The sequence below is a fragment of the Nerophis ophidion genome, linkage group LG16, assembly GCF_033978795.1.
Source record: "Nerophis ophidion isolate RoL-2023_Sa linkage group LG16, RoL_Noph_v1.0, whole genome shotgun sequence".
Lineage (NCBI taxonomy): Eukaryota > Metazoa > Chordata > Actinopteri > Syngnathiformes > Syngnathidae > Nerophis > Nerophis ophidion.
The window spans coordinates 35,957,340-35,973,950 of record NC_084626.1 but is presented as its reverse complement, the minus strand read 5'-3'; the positions used below and the strand labels follow the sequence as shown (position 1 = coordinate 35,973,950).

General features: G+C 39.8%; 1 protein-coding gene across 1 annotated transcript in view; it reads right to left on the bottom strand.

The window, feature by feature from the left end:
- Positions 1–2,986: 2,986 nt before the first annotated feature.
- Positions 2,987–16,611, bottom strand: part of LOC133535594 (uncharacterized) — a 41,309-nt gene continuing 27,684 nt past the window's right edge. Inside the window, exons 2-10 of the mRNA XM_061875550.1 lie at positions 7,975–8,032; positions 7,309–7,366; positions 6,917–7,092; positions 6,650–6,839; positions 6,456–6,573; positions 6,211–6,302; positions 4,066–4,307; positions 3,708–3,867; positions 2,987–3,141 (exon numbers count right to left, since the gene is read on the bottom strand). Coding sequence (XP_061731534.1) covers positions 2,987–3,141; positions 3,708–3,867; positions 4,066–4,307; positions 6,211–6,302; positions 6,456–6,573; positions 6,650–6,839; positions 6,917–6,997 — 1,038 coding nt within the window. The 5' untranslated portion in view covers positions 6,998–7,092; positions 7,309–7,366; positions 7,975–8,032. The remainder of the gene's footprint in view (positions 3,142–3,707; positions 3,868–4,065; positions 4,308–6,210; positions 6,303–6,455; positions 6,574–6,649; positions 6,840–6,916; positions 7,093–7,308; positions 7,367–7,974; positions 8,033–16,611) is intronic.

The following is a 16,611-nucleotide window of genomic DNA, read 5'->3' as shown; positions in this document are numbered from 1 at the left end:
ATGTTTATTGAGTGTTGTTAAAAGAAAATGTGATGTAACAGAGTGGTGAACATGCCTTTTCCCAACTACATTGGCATGTGTTGTAGACATGAAATTCTAAGATGATTATTATTTAAAAACAAAAAAAAAGATTATGAGTTCGAACATCAAATATCTTGTCTTTGTAGTGCATTCAACTGAATATGGGTTGAAAAGGATTTGCAAATCATTGTATTTCATTTATATTTACATCTAACACAATATTGCCAACTCATATGGAAACGTGGTTTGTAAGATAACTTGTTGGTATTGCAGCGACAAATTTTTTTAATCATCGCCGCACATCAAGCTTAAAATACTACTTAGAGCAAAACACGTTCTCGAGGATGGCCCTGACAGTGTTGCCAATGCTGTTAGATAGATAGTACTTTGATTCCTTTAGGAGAGTTCCTCAGGAAAATAAAAAATTATTGGCGGCTTCTTTGTAAACATCTACTAGCGACAAATCTAATGACTTTTCCCAGGGACAACATTGGAGACTTTTTTTGTGTCTTGGAGACTCGGAAGTGAAAGCAAGTAGCAGTCACAATCCTCAACAAGCACAGACGGCTACATGCTAGCATGACTGCTAACTACATTGATAAGAAACAGAGGAGAACGCTACGCTGAGTTTACTGAGTCAATGTTGTCAACAAAAGTAGCAGTTATACCTTTGCTAAATGGACAGACACCGCATCCAGGACGTCTTAACAACCGTGAAGACCAAGTCCTCCAAGACAATATCCTTCATAACACCACAGCTGATTTGTTGTACCTTAAATAGTAACAATTACAGCGAGGATGAAGCAAGCGTACTACACAAAGAAGAACTTCAACTTGCAAGTACGTACTTTAGTCTATGTTTAAGTCCCTTTTTGTGCTTTGATTATTATTTTTGCTCTCTTCCTGTTCTGAGTTTTGCACTTCCTGTTTTATCTCGTTTCCATGGTTTCTCATTTGTTCCACCTGCTATGCTTTTTGACGCACACCTGTTGGCAATTGTTTACTTTAGTATTTAAGCCTGCATTCTTCCTCAGTTCGTTCTCGGTTCATGGTTTGCGGTAAGCTACAGTCACGTTCATTATTCAGCTTTGTATTAATTGCTAAGTCTCGTCTTGGCTTCTGTGCGCTCGACACGCGCTTCTGTGGACACTTTGGACTCTGCTTACTTACTAGTAGCATTAGCTTTCCGCCGTTTCATTTCTGTTTTGTATGTCACGCCTATGGTTCATGTTTTGTTTTTGTCATGCTATGTTTAGTTTTTTGGACATTTAGTTTTGTTTTGCATTTCCTTGTTTGTCTTGTTACCATGCCAACTGATTTAGTTTTCATCTGTCATGTCTGATCATGAGTTTTGTATGGCCATACTACCCTGAGCATCCCCAATCTCATCTGTTCTCAAAGCTAAGCAGTGTCTGGCCTGGTTAGTACTTGGATGGGAGACTGCCTAAGAATACCAGGTCCTTTTGACCTTTGTACCCTAAGTTCCTTTTTATTTTTCACTCCCTGTTTTGTTACCATGACGACCAATCAGTTCACCTGTCTTGTCTCACACCTGTTTTCACTTATGTTCATTATTTAAGCCACAGTTACCAGGTAGTCAGTCATGCAACATCACCTCCTTCATGACCTCGATTATCTGCTTCATGCCTTGCTATGCTGTTCATTTGGTCCAAGTAAGTTTTTGTCATTCATGCCACAGCACAAGTGTTTTGTTTATAGTTTATAGCCTTTGTGCTAGTCTTTTGTTTCATAGCCCAAGTTTTGTACCTCCATAGTGAGCGCTTTTTGTTTGTTCCTGTTTTTAGTTTATGAGTAAATAAATTAAATATGTACCTACCTTCACTCCGTTTCCACTCCATTCGCTTCGCATCTTGGGAAAACAACCTGAGACCGAGTCCAAGCTTGACATTGTACAAGTTTTCGTTTACCCTTTTCTATATTAAAATCAGCTCTTACCTGCTATCCTGCCTGTCTGGTCCCACTGCATTCTGGGGTGAAACCTTCGCGCATCACTATGCGTTCTAAATGTGTCAGAAATGGAATTTATTTTGCTTCCTGGAGAACTTGGACATTTTTAAGTAATAATAACAAGCTGCCCACACAGCAAAAACACTCCGCATTCCGGAACGGACCAGCGAAACGGACCCATATCGGGCTCCACTTGCACTCCGGCTTTGATCCGCCGCAGAGGCGGGTCACGGACCCGCCGCAACTCCGAGCTGGATCTGCTCCGCACCCATGATCAAAACCTTACCTCCGCAGCGGGTGCGCTTGGGACCCGCACGTACATCCGCCGCGGACCAGCAACAGACTCCTAAAAAACCTGGCTCATCCGGCCCGGGTCCATTATGGACCTGTTTATCTTATTTTCAAAATCCCTTCTGTTCTTGCTGTAGGATAAAATAGATTAAATATTTATATGTACTATATTTACTATTTATATATATATATATATTTACTTTATAGAGTGAATTGACCATTTTCTGTTTCTGAGATAGGCGCCAGCGCCCCCCGCGACCCCGAAAGGGAATAAGCGGTAGAAAATGGATGGATGGATGGATGCCTATTGACAATATTGTTAGTTTAAAAATACAACGCAATGCATATTTATAAATATGCATTGTCTAAGCTTATAAACTTAGGCCTGCTGTAGTAGGATAAAATAGAAAACTATCACTAGTGTTAGTTTCCTATTTTATCCCAGTGATCACTAGGCCCTACTACAGCAGGCCTAAGCTCAGGTTAGGCAATGCATATTTATAAATATGCATTGCCTTGTATTTTTAAACTAACAATATTGTCAATTGGCAGAAATAGAAAATAGTCAATTCACTCTATAAAGTAAATGTGTAAATAGTAAATATAGTACATATAAATATTTAATCTATTAGGCTACAGTTTCAAAGAAATGCTGCTCCATGCACAGCTAACATATCAGAAAATTAATAAGTGGTGAATGACAAGTTCAATAAGAGTTTTTTTTATCGATACATATTTTTATTCCTCTGTCTGTGGAGGTGGACTTGTCTCCTCGCTGCCCGATCCGCCGCCAGGTTGAACCACCTGATTGCGCGTTTGGTGTCCTCAGCGTCTGTGGCTGACCTGTAATCAAATCAGCACCTGTAATCAAACAAGATTACAAGACAAATACGTTTGTTTATGGTATGTAGCATCCAAAGCAAAGTATGTTTACACAATACAAAATATGAGAGAGGTACTAAGGAGATTACATTTGAAAAAGAAACATGACTTAAAGATACAGGAGGTGGTTAAAAAAAATAAGAAGTGCGTAAACTGAATTTGTGATCAGGGTATAGGTGTGCAAGACATCCAAAATGTTCAAACAATATCGTTATTTGTTTATTTGATCAGAGTTATGTATGTGGATAAATCTGTGCTTTTTTTCATGTTTGTTTGGCTCTGTTGGATGACGGCAGCGGGGGTCAGGGGGCATAAATAAATATCCATAACCAAACTTTGGGAAGTTGACATTGCATGTTTTGTTATTATATTTGTACTATCATTCTATGTTTGTGTTGGCCTATTAACAAGACCTCACATCATATAAATAGCCGAGTGCGGACCGGAACACACGTCACTGAACTTATAACCAATAGGAACTGTTCCGCTGCCCCCACTATTGACTTTGAACGTATGTAATATTACTTTGAATGATATATACTTACTGAAAAGCAAGGTATTTGTTGCCATCCTGCTAAAGGCCTTTTTATTACTGACCCCCTTCCAATTAAGTTGATGTGAAACATCATCGGTGAAGATCCTGCCCAAGGTGTTCCAGGTCACCCGCTTCACATCCTGGCCTCCAACGGTGCCCAAAGAAGAAATCTAAAAGGCATAGACATCTCTTTAAACAAACATGTAAACATTTTTAAGCTTAAGTTGCATTTAAAACGTTTTTGTTCCTGTTGAAAGCATCCTGAAATGTAAAAAATAACAGAACCTGTTCTCTTGGCTCATGGACCTATGCTACCTTTACACACGATGTCAAAGCAGGCAGATAGTGGCTCACTGACATAATCTTACCACTGGGAAAAGGCGGTTCAGGACAGAAGTGGTTGTCAGGGCTGACAAAAGGGCTGTCAGGGTTGTCAGAAGTGCCTCAAATGCTTCCAACTGTTCCTGTGAAAACTGGATATTGGCCGGCATTTCCACTTCTGGCCCCGGGGTACTGGTCAACCTGCTGGTTAAGAAGTTGACCTTCGCCATCAGCTGGTCTTGTGTGTGTTTATTAGTTTCCAGCAGGCTAAGGATCTGGACCTCAGCCGCTGTTGACAAACAGCAGTGTTAGTTAATGACAAAAGTTATTGACAAAATTTGAAGACAATATGTGATTGGTTGTGAATTTGAATTTTTTCCAAAATCTGTGGCACAGAATGACCATCCGGTAGAGATGTGCAGATAGGCAATTATATCATCCGCATCTCCAAAGTCGTCATCCACCCGAACCAACATTTTATCAGGACCATACTCGCCCGCCAACCGTCCGCTGAAATACATTAGAGGTTGTTCGCCTTTACCACTCAGAGAGCTATTTGAACCTGTTTCACAGAGTAACGATGACAATTGGAGCCACTGACGTTCCCGCGACATTTCAATAGTGTTCATCCTGATTACAAGAATAAGGGCGTGCTGTGAAGCCATTGCCTTTGACATCTTCAACAACCTGTACGAACCGATTATTGGTCCGGCAACATGTGTGCATCTTCCGCACTTACGCGTTCAAGATTGGAAGGCATACTGGGTGATACAAAGTACACTGATGGTTGTGATATAAACAACTTTAACACTTACTAATATGCGCCACGCTGTTAAGCCACACCCAACAAGATTGACAAACACATTTCGGGAGAACATCCTCACAGTAACACAACATAAACGCAACACAACAAATACCCACAATCCTTTGTATTCATGACACACCTAAATATATTTTACACCCACGCGCCCCCAACCCCGCCCACCTTACCGACGCACGGGGGGGGTTTGCTGCTAGGGGTGTATAAAATAGTCAGGAACTGTCATGAATACAAAGGATTATGGGTATTTGTTGTGTTGCGTTTATGTTGTTACTGTGAGGATGTTCTCCCGAAAAGTTTGTCGTTCTTAATTGGTGTGGCTTCACAGCGTGGCGCATATTACCAAGAGTGTTAAAATTGTTTATATAACAACCATTAGTGTACTCTGTGTCACCCAGTATGCCTTGCAGTCGTGTGCGTGTTGCCGCGGAAGCCACACACACATGATGCTGGACTGACAAGCAGATCGTACATGCTGTAGAGGGCGACAAAGTCAATGACTTCATAGCATACCTGATATCTGGGTGTCTGCTGGGAGTCATTATAGAGAATGTTTGTGTCTCCTAATGTCTCCTTCGCATTGTGACACGGGTCTTAAATGTCCCTTTTAATGGCAAAGGATACCGATCACAGAACCATGCACATCAAATATTTCCGGATGGTTCAACCGCCACCCGCCCAAATCTAATTAAAATCTATTTTTTCGTCATGTCAACCGCTCAACCCGCGGTTTATCCGCGGACTCCACGGATGAGACTGCAAACCGCGCATCTTTACCATCCGGTATTTGTCAGTTATTGCTCACCAGAGCTGGAAATGTCGGCCATTCTTCCCCCACGCCATGTTGGCCTGTAGGCCAGGCGGGATCCAGGCTCCTCTGTCTGCCATGTTGAGGGAGTAAAGGAGGGACTGCCGTTCCTAGTGAGGTGGGCATTGTGAGGGAGTCATCAGTTAACCATGACTGATAATACACAAGGGGCTTATCTATTCACTAATATTTCAGAGATCAGTCTCTACCTTGTGTAAACTCTCTGCATGTTTACTGCAGGTGCTGGTGAACGCATATGAATACGTCCTCCCCCATGGTGAGGTGCTAAGGGAGATAAATTGGTATTTAATGGTTGTGATCTGTTAACCATGGTTACTGGATGCTGAGATATTATTTCGGAGATCAGTCTTTACCTAGAAAGTTATCTCCAGTTGAGGAGTTGAGTACCGGTACTAATGACTCTTGCTGGCACTCGGCGAGACTGTGGAGTTGGGAGAAGGGATACAAGAAGAGGGGAATATCTTTAGCACTAAGAATGTTAACCGTATCTTTAATATTAATGTGGTGGTTTCGTTTTTTAGATGTTAAGAGATTATTCCTTACTCTGCCTGTGCAATTGGCTTGCCAACCCCAGAGATGCGAGGTCACCATTTCCCGGGTCTTCTTCGCTATCATCAGAGTCCCCGAGACGATGGCTGTTGAGTAACCATATCATTGGGATTATTGCATTACCAAAATTGCCAAATATACATATAGTACAAGCATATTTGGTCTATTTTTGAATGCTACCGGAAATAACCTTCCTATTACTGTAGAAACATGACAAAAACAAGACATAACACACTTACACTGGCTTCCTTTTCCGTTTTTCTGGCAGCTCCTCATTCTCTGCCTCGGATTCCAGGTCTGACGTGTTGTAGCCCTTTCCATATTGTTGCGTTAATTTAAATGCGTCTTTGTAGTTGTCTAAAATTGAATATGTTAAAATGAACATGAGTTTCAAATTAGCTGTAGCGCTGAACAGTTGATTGAATTTGCATACCACAAGTTCGGACAACAGAAACGTCATATCTTGGCCAGTTTTGATCATGCTGCTCCCCATTTAAAGCGGCCCTTTTCATTCTCTCTGTGCTTTTATAGTTTGGCCAAAAACCCATCCCATCATCATACCATCCACTTGGGACAACCGCAATCTCCCCGTTAATTATGAACTTGATCAGATGAAAAGGCATCTTTAAGTAGAAAGAAAGAAATACACGTCATCCAAATCTGCCTCCAATTCCATGACCTCCTCTGTAAAAACGTGCACCTCTGGCATTGCATGTGCAGCTGAAGAGGATTGGGCAGCGTTCTCAGAAAGAACTCGGTCACCTGCCCATATTACTGTCATGTCTCTGAAGAAGAAGCCTTTTTTTAACGTCTATGCGTGTCCTTCGTCTTAAGGCTGATAAAGACAGAGGCATAGTCTTTGTATTCTTGTTTGCGCTAAAAAAACAGAAAATACAGTAAGTTTTATCATTGATAATTGTTTCTATAGTTATATTTAAATAAATACATTGTTAAATGGTGTTGTCTGTTTCATTGCTACAAACTAGACAAGATATAGGGCAACGTTAAATTAATTCAGCCCCATGAATATGCCAAGAGCTGCTATAAAAAATCTGTAAACATTACATTTTAACAAACCAGAAAGTCTCTTACATGATTAGGCAAACACAGCAGGAGCAATTGTCGGCAAAAATCCAGGCAATAGATGATACTGGAAAACACACAAAATAGAAGATTGGACCAAGTTCCATACAGTAGCATAAGAAACAAGCAGCGTTGGTGGGGTCCACCTTTGGCTGCTGGCCACCCAACCCAAGCCCTGGTCTAAGTCAGACCTACATAGAGGATTTTGTTTCATGTCTGTATGACATTCCTAACAGAAGTTACAAGCAGTTTTGTCTCGGTTTTTTCATAGGGGGCATTAGAGCTCAATTTTGAGTTTTGGGGTTTGTTTTTTTATTGGATAGCAATTTTTGCCAGTCCTGATGTGTGTGTAAAATTGGGTGAGTTTTGAAGCATGTAAGGGGGTCAAATTACAGATCGGCGTTTCTGGATGTTGTTGATAAATGGCTTTCGCTTGGCATAGTAGAGCTTTAACTTGCACTTTGAAGCATTTTAAGGGGGTCAAATTACAGCTCAAAGTAGCAAAAAATACATTTTTTAGGAGACTTTGCGCAGGTGTTCTTTGAAGGCGCGTAAAATCAAAACCGGAGCAGTAATCAAAAATTTGTGACCAACTTTTAATCAGAAGGGTTCAATCTCTCTCCTGTGCGAGTTTGAAGCCAAAACGACATTTTAACAAACCAGAAAGTCTCTTACTTGATTAGGCTAACACATCAGGAGCAATTGTAGGCAAGAATCCAGGCAATAGATGATGCTGCAAAACACACAAAATAGAAGATGGGACCAAGTTCCATACAGTAGCATAAGAAATTAAGAACAGGCGCAAAATAAATTAGTTGTCTGAACCAACCTAAACAGTGATTAAAATAATTAATTTCTAATTCATTCATTTTAATTATAAAGATTGCAGATAGACACTTTACATTATATATGTAACAGTCACTGTTCTGTCACTGTTTTCCCACTCACGTTGTTGTAAGCACAATAACAATGGCGCGCAATTTTCAAAATGCGCAATCGCATTTTGAAAATTTAATATCAAATCAAATGTTTATTGGATTCATCATTATACAGTGTACATCCACGACTAAACTACTACCAAGTGGAAATTCAGGCCGGGTGGCCTATTTCAAGTTCCAGGTAACTCTACATTATACTATTTTATAAATAGTAAACCAAGTTGTGGTAGTAGTTTAGTCAGTAGTTCTGTCGTGGATGTACACTGTATAGTGATGAATCCAATAAACATTTGATTTGATTAGACATTAAATTTGCAAAATGGGGTTGCGCATTTTGCAAATTGCGCACCATATGTGCTTACAACAATGCTATATAGCATTAAGCTAGCTAATCGTGGACTAGCTTAATGCTACGATGTGCGCAGCAGAGAGTATTAAGACCATACCTTCTGTCAAAAAATGATTTATGGGGGGTCATAAATCAATGATTTATGAGGGGTCAAGGTCAAAGGTCAATGATTTATGAGGGGTCAAGGTCAAAGGTTAATGATTTATGAGGGGTCAAGGTTAAAGGTCAAGTTCAAAGGTCAGGGTCAAATGTCAAGGTCAAGTGGGTGTGGCTTACCCGGAAGAGGGTGGAGTTAAGACCTGCGGTGGGAGTGGTTAAACCAGGAAGAGGGTGGAGTTTTAACCAGAAAGAGGGCAGAGTTAAGACCTGCGGTGGGAGTGGTTAAACCAGGAAGAGGGTGGAGTTAAGACCTGACGAGGGAACAAAGGAGGGTTCAGTTTTTTAAGAAAGCTTGAGAATGTCATCTGAGCAGCATGTGACCATCCATTTGACAGTTTAAATGTTTACGATCGTTTGAAACAACTTCCAGATTTCGATGTATTGATGGCTGGGAATGTTACGTGTGGAGATGTGGACACGCACGCACTTCACACACGCACACACACGCACACACACACACACACACACACACACACACACACACACACACACACACACACACACACACGCAGAGGAGGGGTACAAAAGGGCGGTGTAAGGCTTAGTCATTATTTGGAGCTTTATACGTTAGCGTAAAGACTTTGTTCGATTCGGTCATGATTAGTGAAACGCCTGTGTCGATTTATAAAAATAATAAAACTTACATTGACGCTCCGCAAAAAAGTCGAGTGTTTCTAAATCGTATTCAGATGCCACCGACCGAGTCTTTGCGTGAGAAATGGGACTTGGAAGCGTACGGGATGGAGGGATCTTTTGGATTTGTATTCAGATACGAAATGGGTGATATCTGCTTATTTCAGCTAAAAGAAAGAAGAGACGGAAGCCCTTTCTCGATATTTTCATCGTTATCTACCGTGGATTGGGAAGTTTTTGTTACGTGGGGAGATGTGGACACGCACACACACGCACACACGCACACACACACACACACACACACACACACACACACACACACACAAATACACATTCGTACGCACACATCGTTAAGACCAGAAGAGGGGACAAAGGAATGTTTACGATCGTTTGAAACAACTTCCATACCTCACGAAAACATATTTAAACAGATGGAGAAACTATCGCAGAACACAGTGTAACCTAGCAACTGACCATCCATTTGACAGTTTAAATGTTTACGATCGTTTGAAACAACAGGTCAGTTTGGGGACAAAGGAGGGTTCAGTTTTATTGATGGCTGGGAATGTTACATGGGGAGATGTGGACACGCACACACGCACGCACGCACACACACGCACGCACGCACACACACACACACACACACACACACACACACCCCATTACCTCTGCTATACCATGTTATTAGACATTGGTTTAACTCCATTTAAGCATTTAAACGTTAAAAGCATTGCACTTGTACGACGTTGTAATACTTTTTTTTTTTTACCAGCCGATGACGACGAAGTGAAAGACGATGAACTTTGCTTAAACGATCTTACAAAGTTGGAAGATGATTATCGAGGTGTGTTTAAACCTTCGAATTATTTAATATTATGTGTATTCATTATTTAGTTTCATAGAGGAATTGCCGTAAGATCCTAACGCGATCCCTTTAACACAATCGCAGTCTGGTGAGTCAAATGATTCTCATTTTACAAGAAAAAAACATGCGGTATACGATACATATATACATATATTTACTTACAGATTTTCCGTTTACATCTCCTGCTCGCTGGTCTCCCTTAACGCTGGCGGGTCCGTCAACGGCCATTCCAGGCAGAGGAGAAGGCTTGATTGCGCCAAAGACTCCAGACATTGAATCCTTGCTCCGAGGGGAAATCATCGAAAACGACGGTGAATGTCCGACAGGCACCCGCTGTAAGTTTTTCTCGTTTTCTGTAAGCTTTTTAAGATTCTCAGGAGCTTTAAAGAACTCCTCTCACTCTAATGTCTTTCGCTCAAATGAATTTCCCGCCTTGAGTAGTAGGCGGGGACTGATTCCGGAGGTGGGCGGTTGTTTCCGGCAAGCAACCTTCTGGTGTGCTTTAGCGCCACCTACTGAAATGGAGTGTGGACCAAGATGGATCCCTACTCTATATTCTTTTATTTAACCCATTGTTTTTTTTAAATACGTGTATAATGCTTTATATCCTATGTGTTGTGAATTCCATCCTACTATATCTTCCAAGGAACCCAAAGAAATGTTACCACACCTCCCGCTTTATTTATTTTGTAGATTGCCCAAACTATTTCATAAACTAAATCTTGTCTTGTTTCTGATGCTATGTTTTTATGCTCATCAATGCACTGTTGGAGTGCGAGCACACAACTACTTTCCTTGCTTTGTTTTCCTCTATCCAGTTAACTGCCATATAAATTGCTACCAATTCCCCCGTAAAAACAGATAGTTTATCACTGATTATTTTATTTAATACTATGTTTCCTTGTGGGATAACTGCTACAGCTCTTACCTTTAATTTTTTATAGTTTTTGATGCATCCGTATATATATCATATCTCAATCCATTTTTCTATCTGGTAACTATTTAAATTTCTATTCTTTAGTAATTGCATGTTTTCTTTTGGGTTATCAAACATCCACGGTGGTATTGCAGGCATTGGTACTGTAGGACTAACTTTAATATTGTCAATTTTAACTTTATTACATATGTCTCCTATAATCCACCCAAAACTATTCTTTTTTTTCTTTTCTCTTTTTCTTGGCAGTTTGGTAGCACTGGACAAGTGGGATATCCTTGCTTGGATCCTTTTAAAGTTGCCCGATAAACTGCTGAGAGTTGATCTCTCCTCTTGTCCAAAGGTTTTTCGTTCATTTTTACTTGTAATACTGCCACTAGGGTTGATGTAGTAGCTCCACAACATAACCTTAAAGCCTGTGACTGGATCCAGTCTATTTTCCCAAGTCATGTTTTTGAAGCAGATTGGTAAATAATGCAACCGTAATCAATAACAGATGGAATTAAAGTGATATATATACATATATTGTTTTCAACGTCAACCTATCAGCCCCCCAATCATTACCCCTCAAAGCCCTCATCATATTTAACACCTTTTTACTTTTTCCCCTATTTTTTAATTTTCCTGAAGGAACACTCTTGAAGGAATGAATAAAGTACTATCTAATCTAATCTAATCAAATCTATTTTGCTGATGTGGGTTGACTAGTTCATATTTTTATCAAACCATATTCCTAAATATTTAAATACTTGTACCTCTTCTATATTTTCACCGTAGAGTTTTTATTTGGAGCTTGTTTTGTACTTTTCTCTTTGTAAAATGTATGGCTTTTGTCTTTCCAACAGAGAATCTTAAACCCCAAGCCGTTCCCCAGTCTTGAACATTATTTAACACTTTGTTAGTTTTTTGATTATTTCTTTTGACTCTAAATAATATACTTGTCTTTCATTAATCATTTTTTCCATTACTTTCCCCAAATTTGAGGTCAATGCTATCGGCCTATAATTTCCTGCCTCTTCCGGGTCTTACCCCGACTTGCATATTGGAATTATTACCGCTAATTTTCCCCTCTGCCGGTCATTCTCCTTCATATATCCTGTCATATCATTTCAAGACCACTTCTTTGACGATGCTACCTAAGTTTTTGATCATTTGATAACCCACTAGGTCTTTCCCCGGTGACGTATTTTTAACCTTTTTCAAAATTCGAACCATTTCATTCAAAGAAAATGTCATATCCATAGTGTTGGTAAAGCTATTATCGTTGTCTTCCATCATTTCCCCAATATTTAAACTCATTGTTTTTTCTCTCTTTTGTTTTTCCACATTTCTCAAATTATCATTACTGTGCACTTTAACAAATGTTTTTGCTAAAGGTTCTGCTGTTTCTTTACCCGTGACTACATCTTCTTTAATAAATGTGGCACATCATCCTCTTTACCCTTCATTCCTATCATTATGAATCGTTATATATCCTTTTATTATAAAGTTTAATTTTGGCTTCAGCCCTGTTTCTTGAATACAAATTATATGTGGTTTAGTTTTCATATTTTTAATATATCCCTTTAATTCATGTTCGGTTGCTATCAAACTTCTGGCATTCCACCGGACAATTAACAGGGTGTTGGAATGTGGTAACATGACTCCGTCACGTCTACTCTCCGTAGTACAGCTTGCACCCGGTCCCAAGATAGTTCTTTCAACAACTTTGCTGCTGCTTTGACAATTATTTTGATCTTCTCAGTCTTATTTTTTACTTTCATTTTGTATCAAAGCTGAGTTGTGCTCTCTGGTTTATTTTGCAAATGAACCGACAGAACATGATCATGTACAAGACTCGCCTACCCACAATGCACTGCAGCCCAACGCTCCTGGTCGGATGTTTTTTCGGGGTTCATGGAGAGATGCGGTAAAGAGTGGTAGCCAAGACACACGGTCACACACGGTCACACTCGGCAATTATTTTGACCTGGGGAGCAGATTTAGAGGAAAAAATGTGTCTGGGGGGCCGGGATATCTGATTTTCAGGTACAAAAAACTTCACAATGACACAAAATAAACACAACAGTTAAACCTCACACTAAAAACAAGACATTGACTTGTACGTTCAAAAGACAGAATAGAACAAGTCAAGACATGCAATGCCATCTACAAAATGTTATGTAAATGTTAGTCATTACACACGCGGCTATGGTTTTGATGTATTTGTTACAGACATGTTTACGTCAAGTAACATCACATGGTTCCATTTGCACCTTTCAACAAATCTGAAAAGGAATATTAAGAAGTAAAACTTATATTTAATCCTACCTCTTCTCCGAGCACACGGTGACTGTACATACGGGTCGAAAAATGTTGACCTAATTCAGCATTTCTCAAAGTGTGGGGAATAGAGACATGACAGGTGGGGCGCGAGGAAAGGGAGGAAATTTTTATTTTTGATTTTTTTTTACTATGCTTTCATTTTCTATACACACTGTAAATCACTTTGTGATTCTGTCTGTGAAATCCGCCGTATAAATAAATGTAAATTACTTATTTTTCCTGTAGGCTTTAAATTTCTCGGCAGGAGCGAAAGTTTGACAGACATAGCAACAGTAACTTTTGCAGGCGGGGCTAAGAGGAACAAACTTTCGCGCGGATGGGTAGCAGGCTAATGTGCGGACCACAATTACACAAAATGGATAAATTTGCAACTCGCACCTCAAAGGTCTGCGGAGAAACAAAAATATGACGGGTCTAATCAACCAAAAAGTCAACCTAAAAGAAAATATGGCGAAGGGTATCTTGCTCTTGGATTCACGGCAGCGGATGTGGGGGCAGAGGAGAGACCCCTGTGTGTTCTTTGTCTAAAACGGCTAGCAGCAGACAGCATGAGACCCAACAAATTAAAGAGACAGCTCGAGACCTCACATGATGTCCAATAAATTGTTTTGTTGGGGCGATGGGGGTAGGTGGGCCTTGAAAACTAACCCCTTAGTCTAAAGTGGGGATGACAGAAAAAAAAAAAAGTTTGAGAAGCCCTGACCTAATTGTACGGATCTCACTTTAGACTAAGGGGTTAGTTTTCAAGGCCCACCTACCCCCATCGCCCCAACAAAACAATTTATTGGACATCATGTGAGGTCTCGAGTTGTCTCTTTAATTTGTTGGGTCTCATGCTGTCTGCTGCTAGCCGTTTTAGACAAAGAACACACAGGGGTCTCTCCTCTGCCCCCACCTCCGCTGCCGTGAATCCAAGAGCAAGATACCCTTCGCCATATTTTCTTTTAGGTTGACTTTTTGGTTGATTAGACCCGTCATATTTTTGTTTCTCCGCAGACCTTTGAGGTGCGAGTTGCAAATGTATCCATTTTGTGTAATTGTGGTCCGCACATTAGCCTGCTACCCATCCGCGCGAAAGTTTGTTCCTCTTAGCCCCGCCTGCAAAAGTTACTGTTGCTATGTCTGTCAAACTTTCGCTCCTGCCGAGAAATTTAAAGCCTACAGGAAAAATAAGTAATTTACATTTATTTATACGGCGGATTTCACAGACAGAATCACAAAGTGATTTACAGTGTGTATAGAAAATGAAAGCATAGTAAAAAAAAATCAAAAATAAAAATTTCCTCCCTTTCCTCGCGCCCCACCTGTCATGTCTCTATTCCCCACACTTTGAGAAATGCTGAATTAGGTCAACATTTTTCGACCCGTATGTACAGTCACCGTGTGCTCGGAGAAGAGGTAGGATTAAATATAAGTTTTACTTCTTAATATTCCTTTTCAGATTTGTTGAAAGGTGCAAATGGAACCATGTGATGTTACTTGACGTAAACATGTCTGTAACAAATACATCAAAACCATAGCCGCGTGTGTAATGACTAACATTTACATAACATTTTGTAGATGGCATTGCATGTCTTGACTTGTTCTATTCTGTCTTTTGAACGTACAAGTCAATGTCTTGTTTTTAGTGTGAGGTTTAACTGTTGTGTTTATTTTGTGTCATTGTGAAGTTTTTTGTACCTGAAAATCAGATATCCCGGCCCCCCAGACACATTTTTTCCTCTAAATCTGCTCCCCAGGTCAAAATAATTGCCGAGTGTGACCGTGTGTGACCGTGTGTGACCGTGCGTCTTGGCTACCACTCTTTACCGCATCTCTCCATGAACCCCGAAAAAACATCCGACCAGGAGCGTTGGGCTGCAGTGCATTGTGGGTAGGCGAGTCTTGTACATGATCATATTCTGTCGGTTCATTTGCAAAATAAACCAGAGAGCACAACTCAGCTTTGATACAAAATGAAAGTAAAAAATAAGACTGAGAAGATCAAAATAATTGTCAAAGCAGCAGCAAAGTTGTTGAAAGAACTATCTTGGGACCGGGTGCAAGCTGTACTACGGAGAGTAGACGTGACGGAGTCATGTTACCACATTCCAACACCCTGTTAATTGTCCGGTGGAATGCCAGAAGTTTGATAGCAACTGAACATGAATTAAAGGGATATATTAAAAATATGAAAACTAAACCACATATAATTTGTATTCAAGAAACAGGGCTGAAGCCAAAATTAAACTTTATAATAAAAGGATATATAACGATTCATAATGATAGGAATGAAGGGTAAAGAGGATGATGTGCCACATTTATTAAAGAAGATGTAGTCACGGGTAAAGAAACAGCAGAACCTTTAGCAAAAACATTTGTTAAAGTGCACAGTAATGATAATTTGAGAAATGTGGAAAAACAAAAGAGAGAAAAAACAATGAGTTTAAATATTGGGGAAATGATGGAAGACAACGATAATAGCTTTACCAACACTATGGATATGACATTTTCTTTGAATGAAATGGTTCGAATTTTGAAAAAGGTTAAAAATACGTCACCGGGGAAAGACCTAGTGGGTTATCAAATGATCAAAAACTTAGGTAGCATCGTCAAAGAAGTGGTCTTGAAATGATATGACAGGATATATGAAGAAGGAGAATGACCGGCAGAGGGGAAAATTAGCGGTAATAATTCCAATATGCAAGTCGGGGTAAGACCCTGAAGAGGCAGGAAATTATAGGTCGATAGCATTGACCTCAAATTTGGGGAAAGTAATGGAAAAAATGATTAATGAAAGACTAGTATATTATTTAGAGTCAAAAGAAATAATCAAAAAACTAACAAAGTGTTAAATAATGTTCAAGACTGGGGAACGGCTTGGGGTTTAAGATTCTCTGTTGGAAAGACAAAAGTCATACATTTTACAAAGACAAAAGTACAAAACAAGCTCCAAATAAAAACTCTACGGTGAAAATATAGAAGAGGTACAAGTATTTAAATATTTAGGAATATGGTTTGATAAAAATATGAACTAGTCAACCCACATCAGCAAAATAGATTTGATTAGATTAGATTAGATAGTACTTTATTTATTCCTTCAGGAGTGTTCCTTCCGGAAAATAAAAAA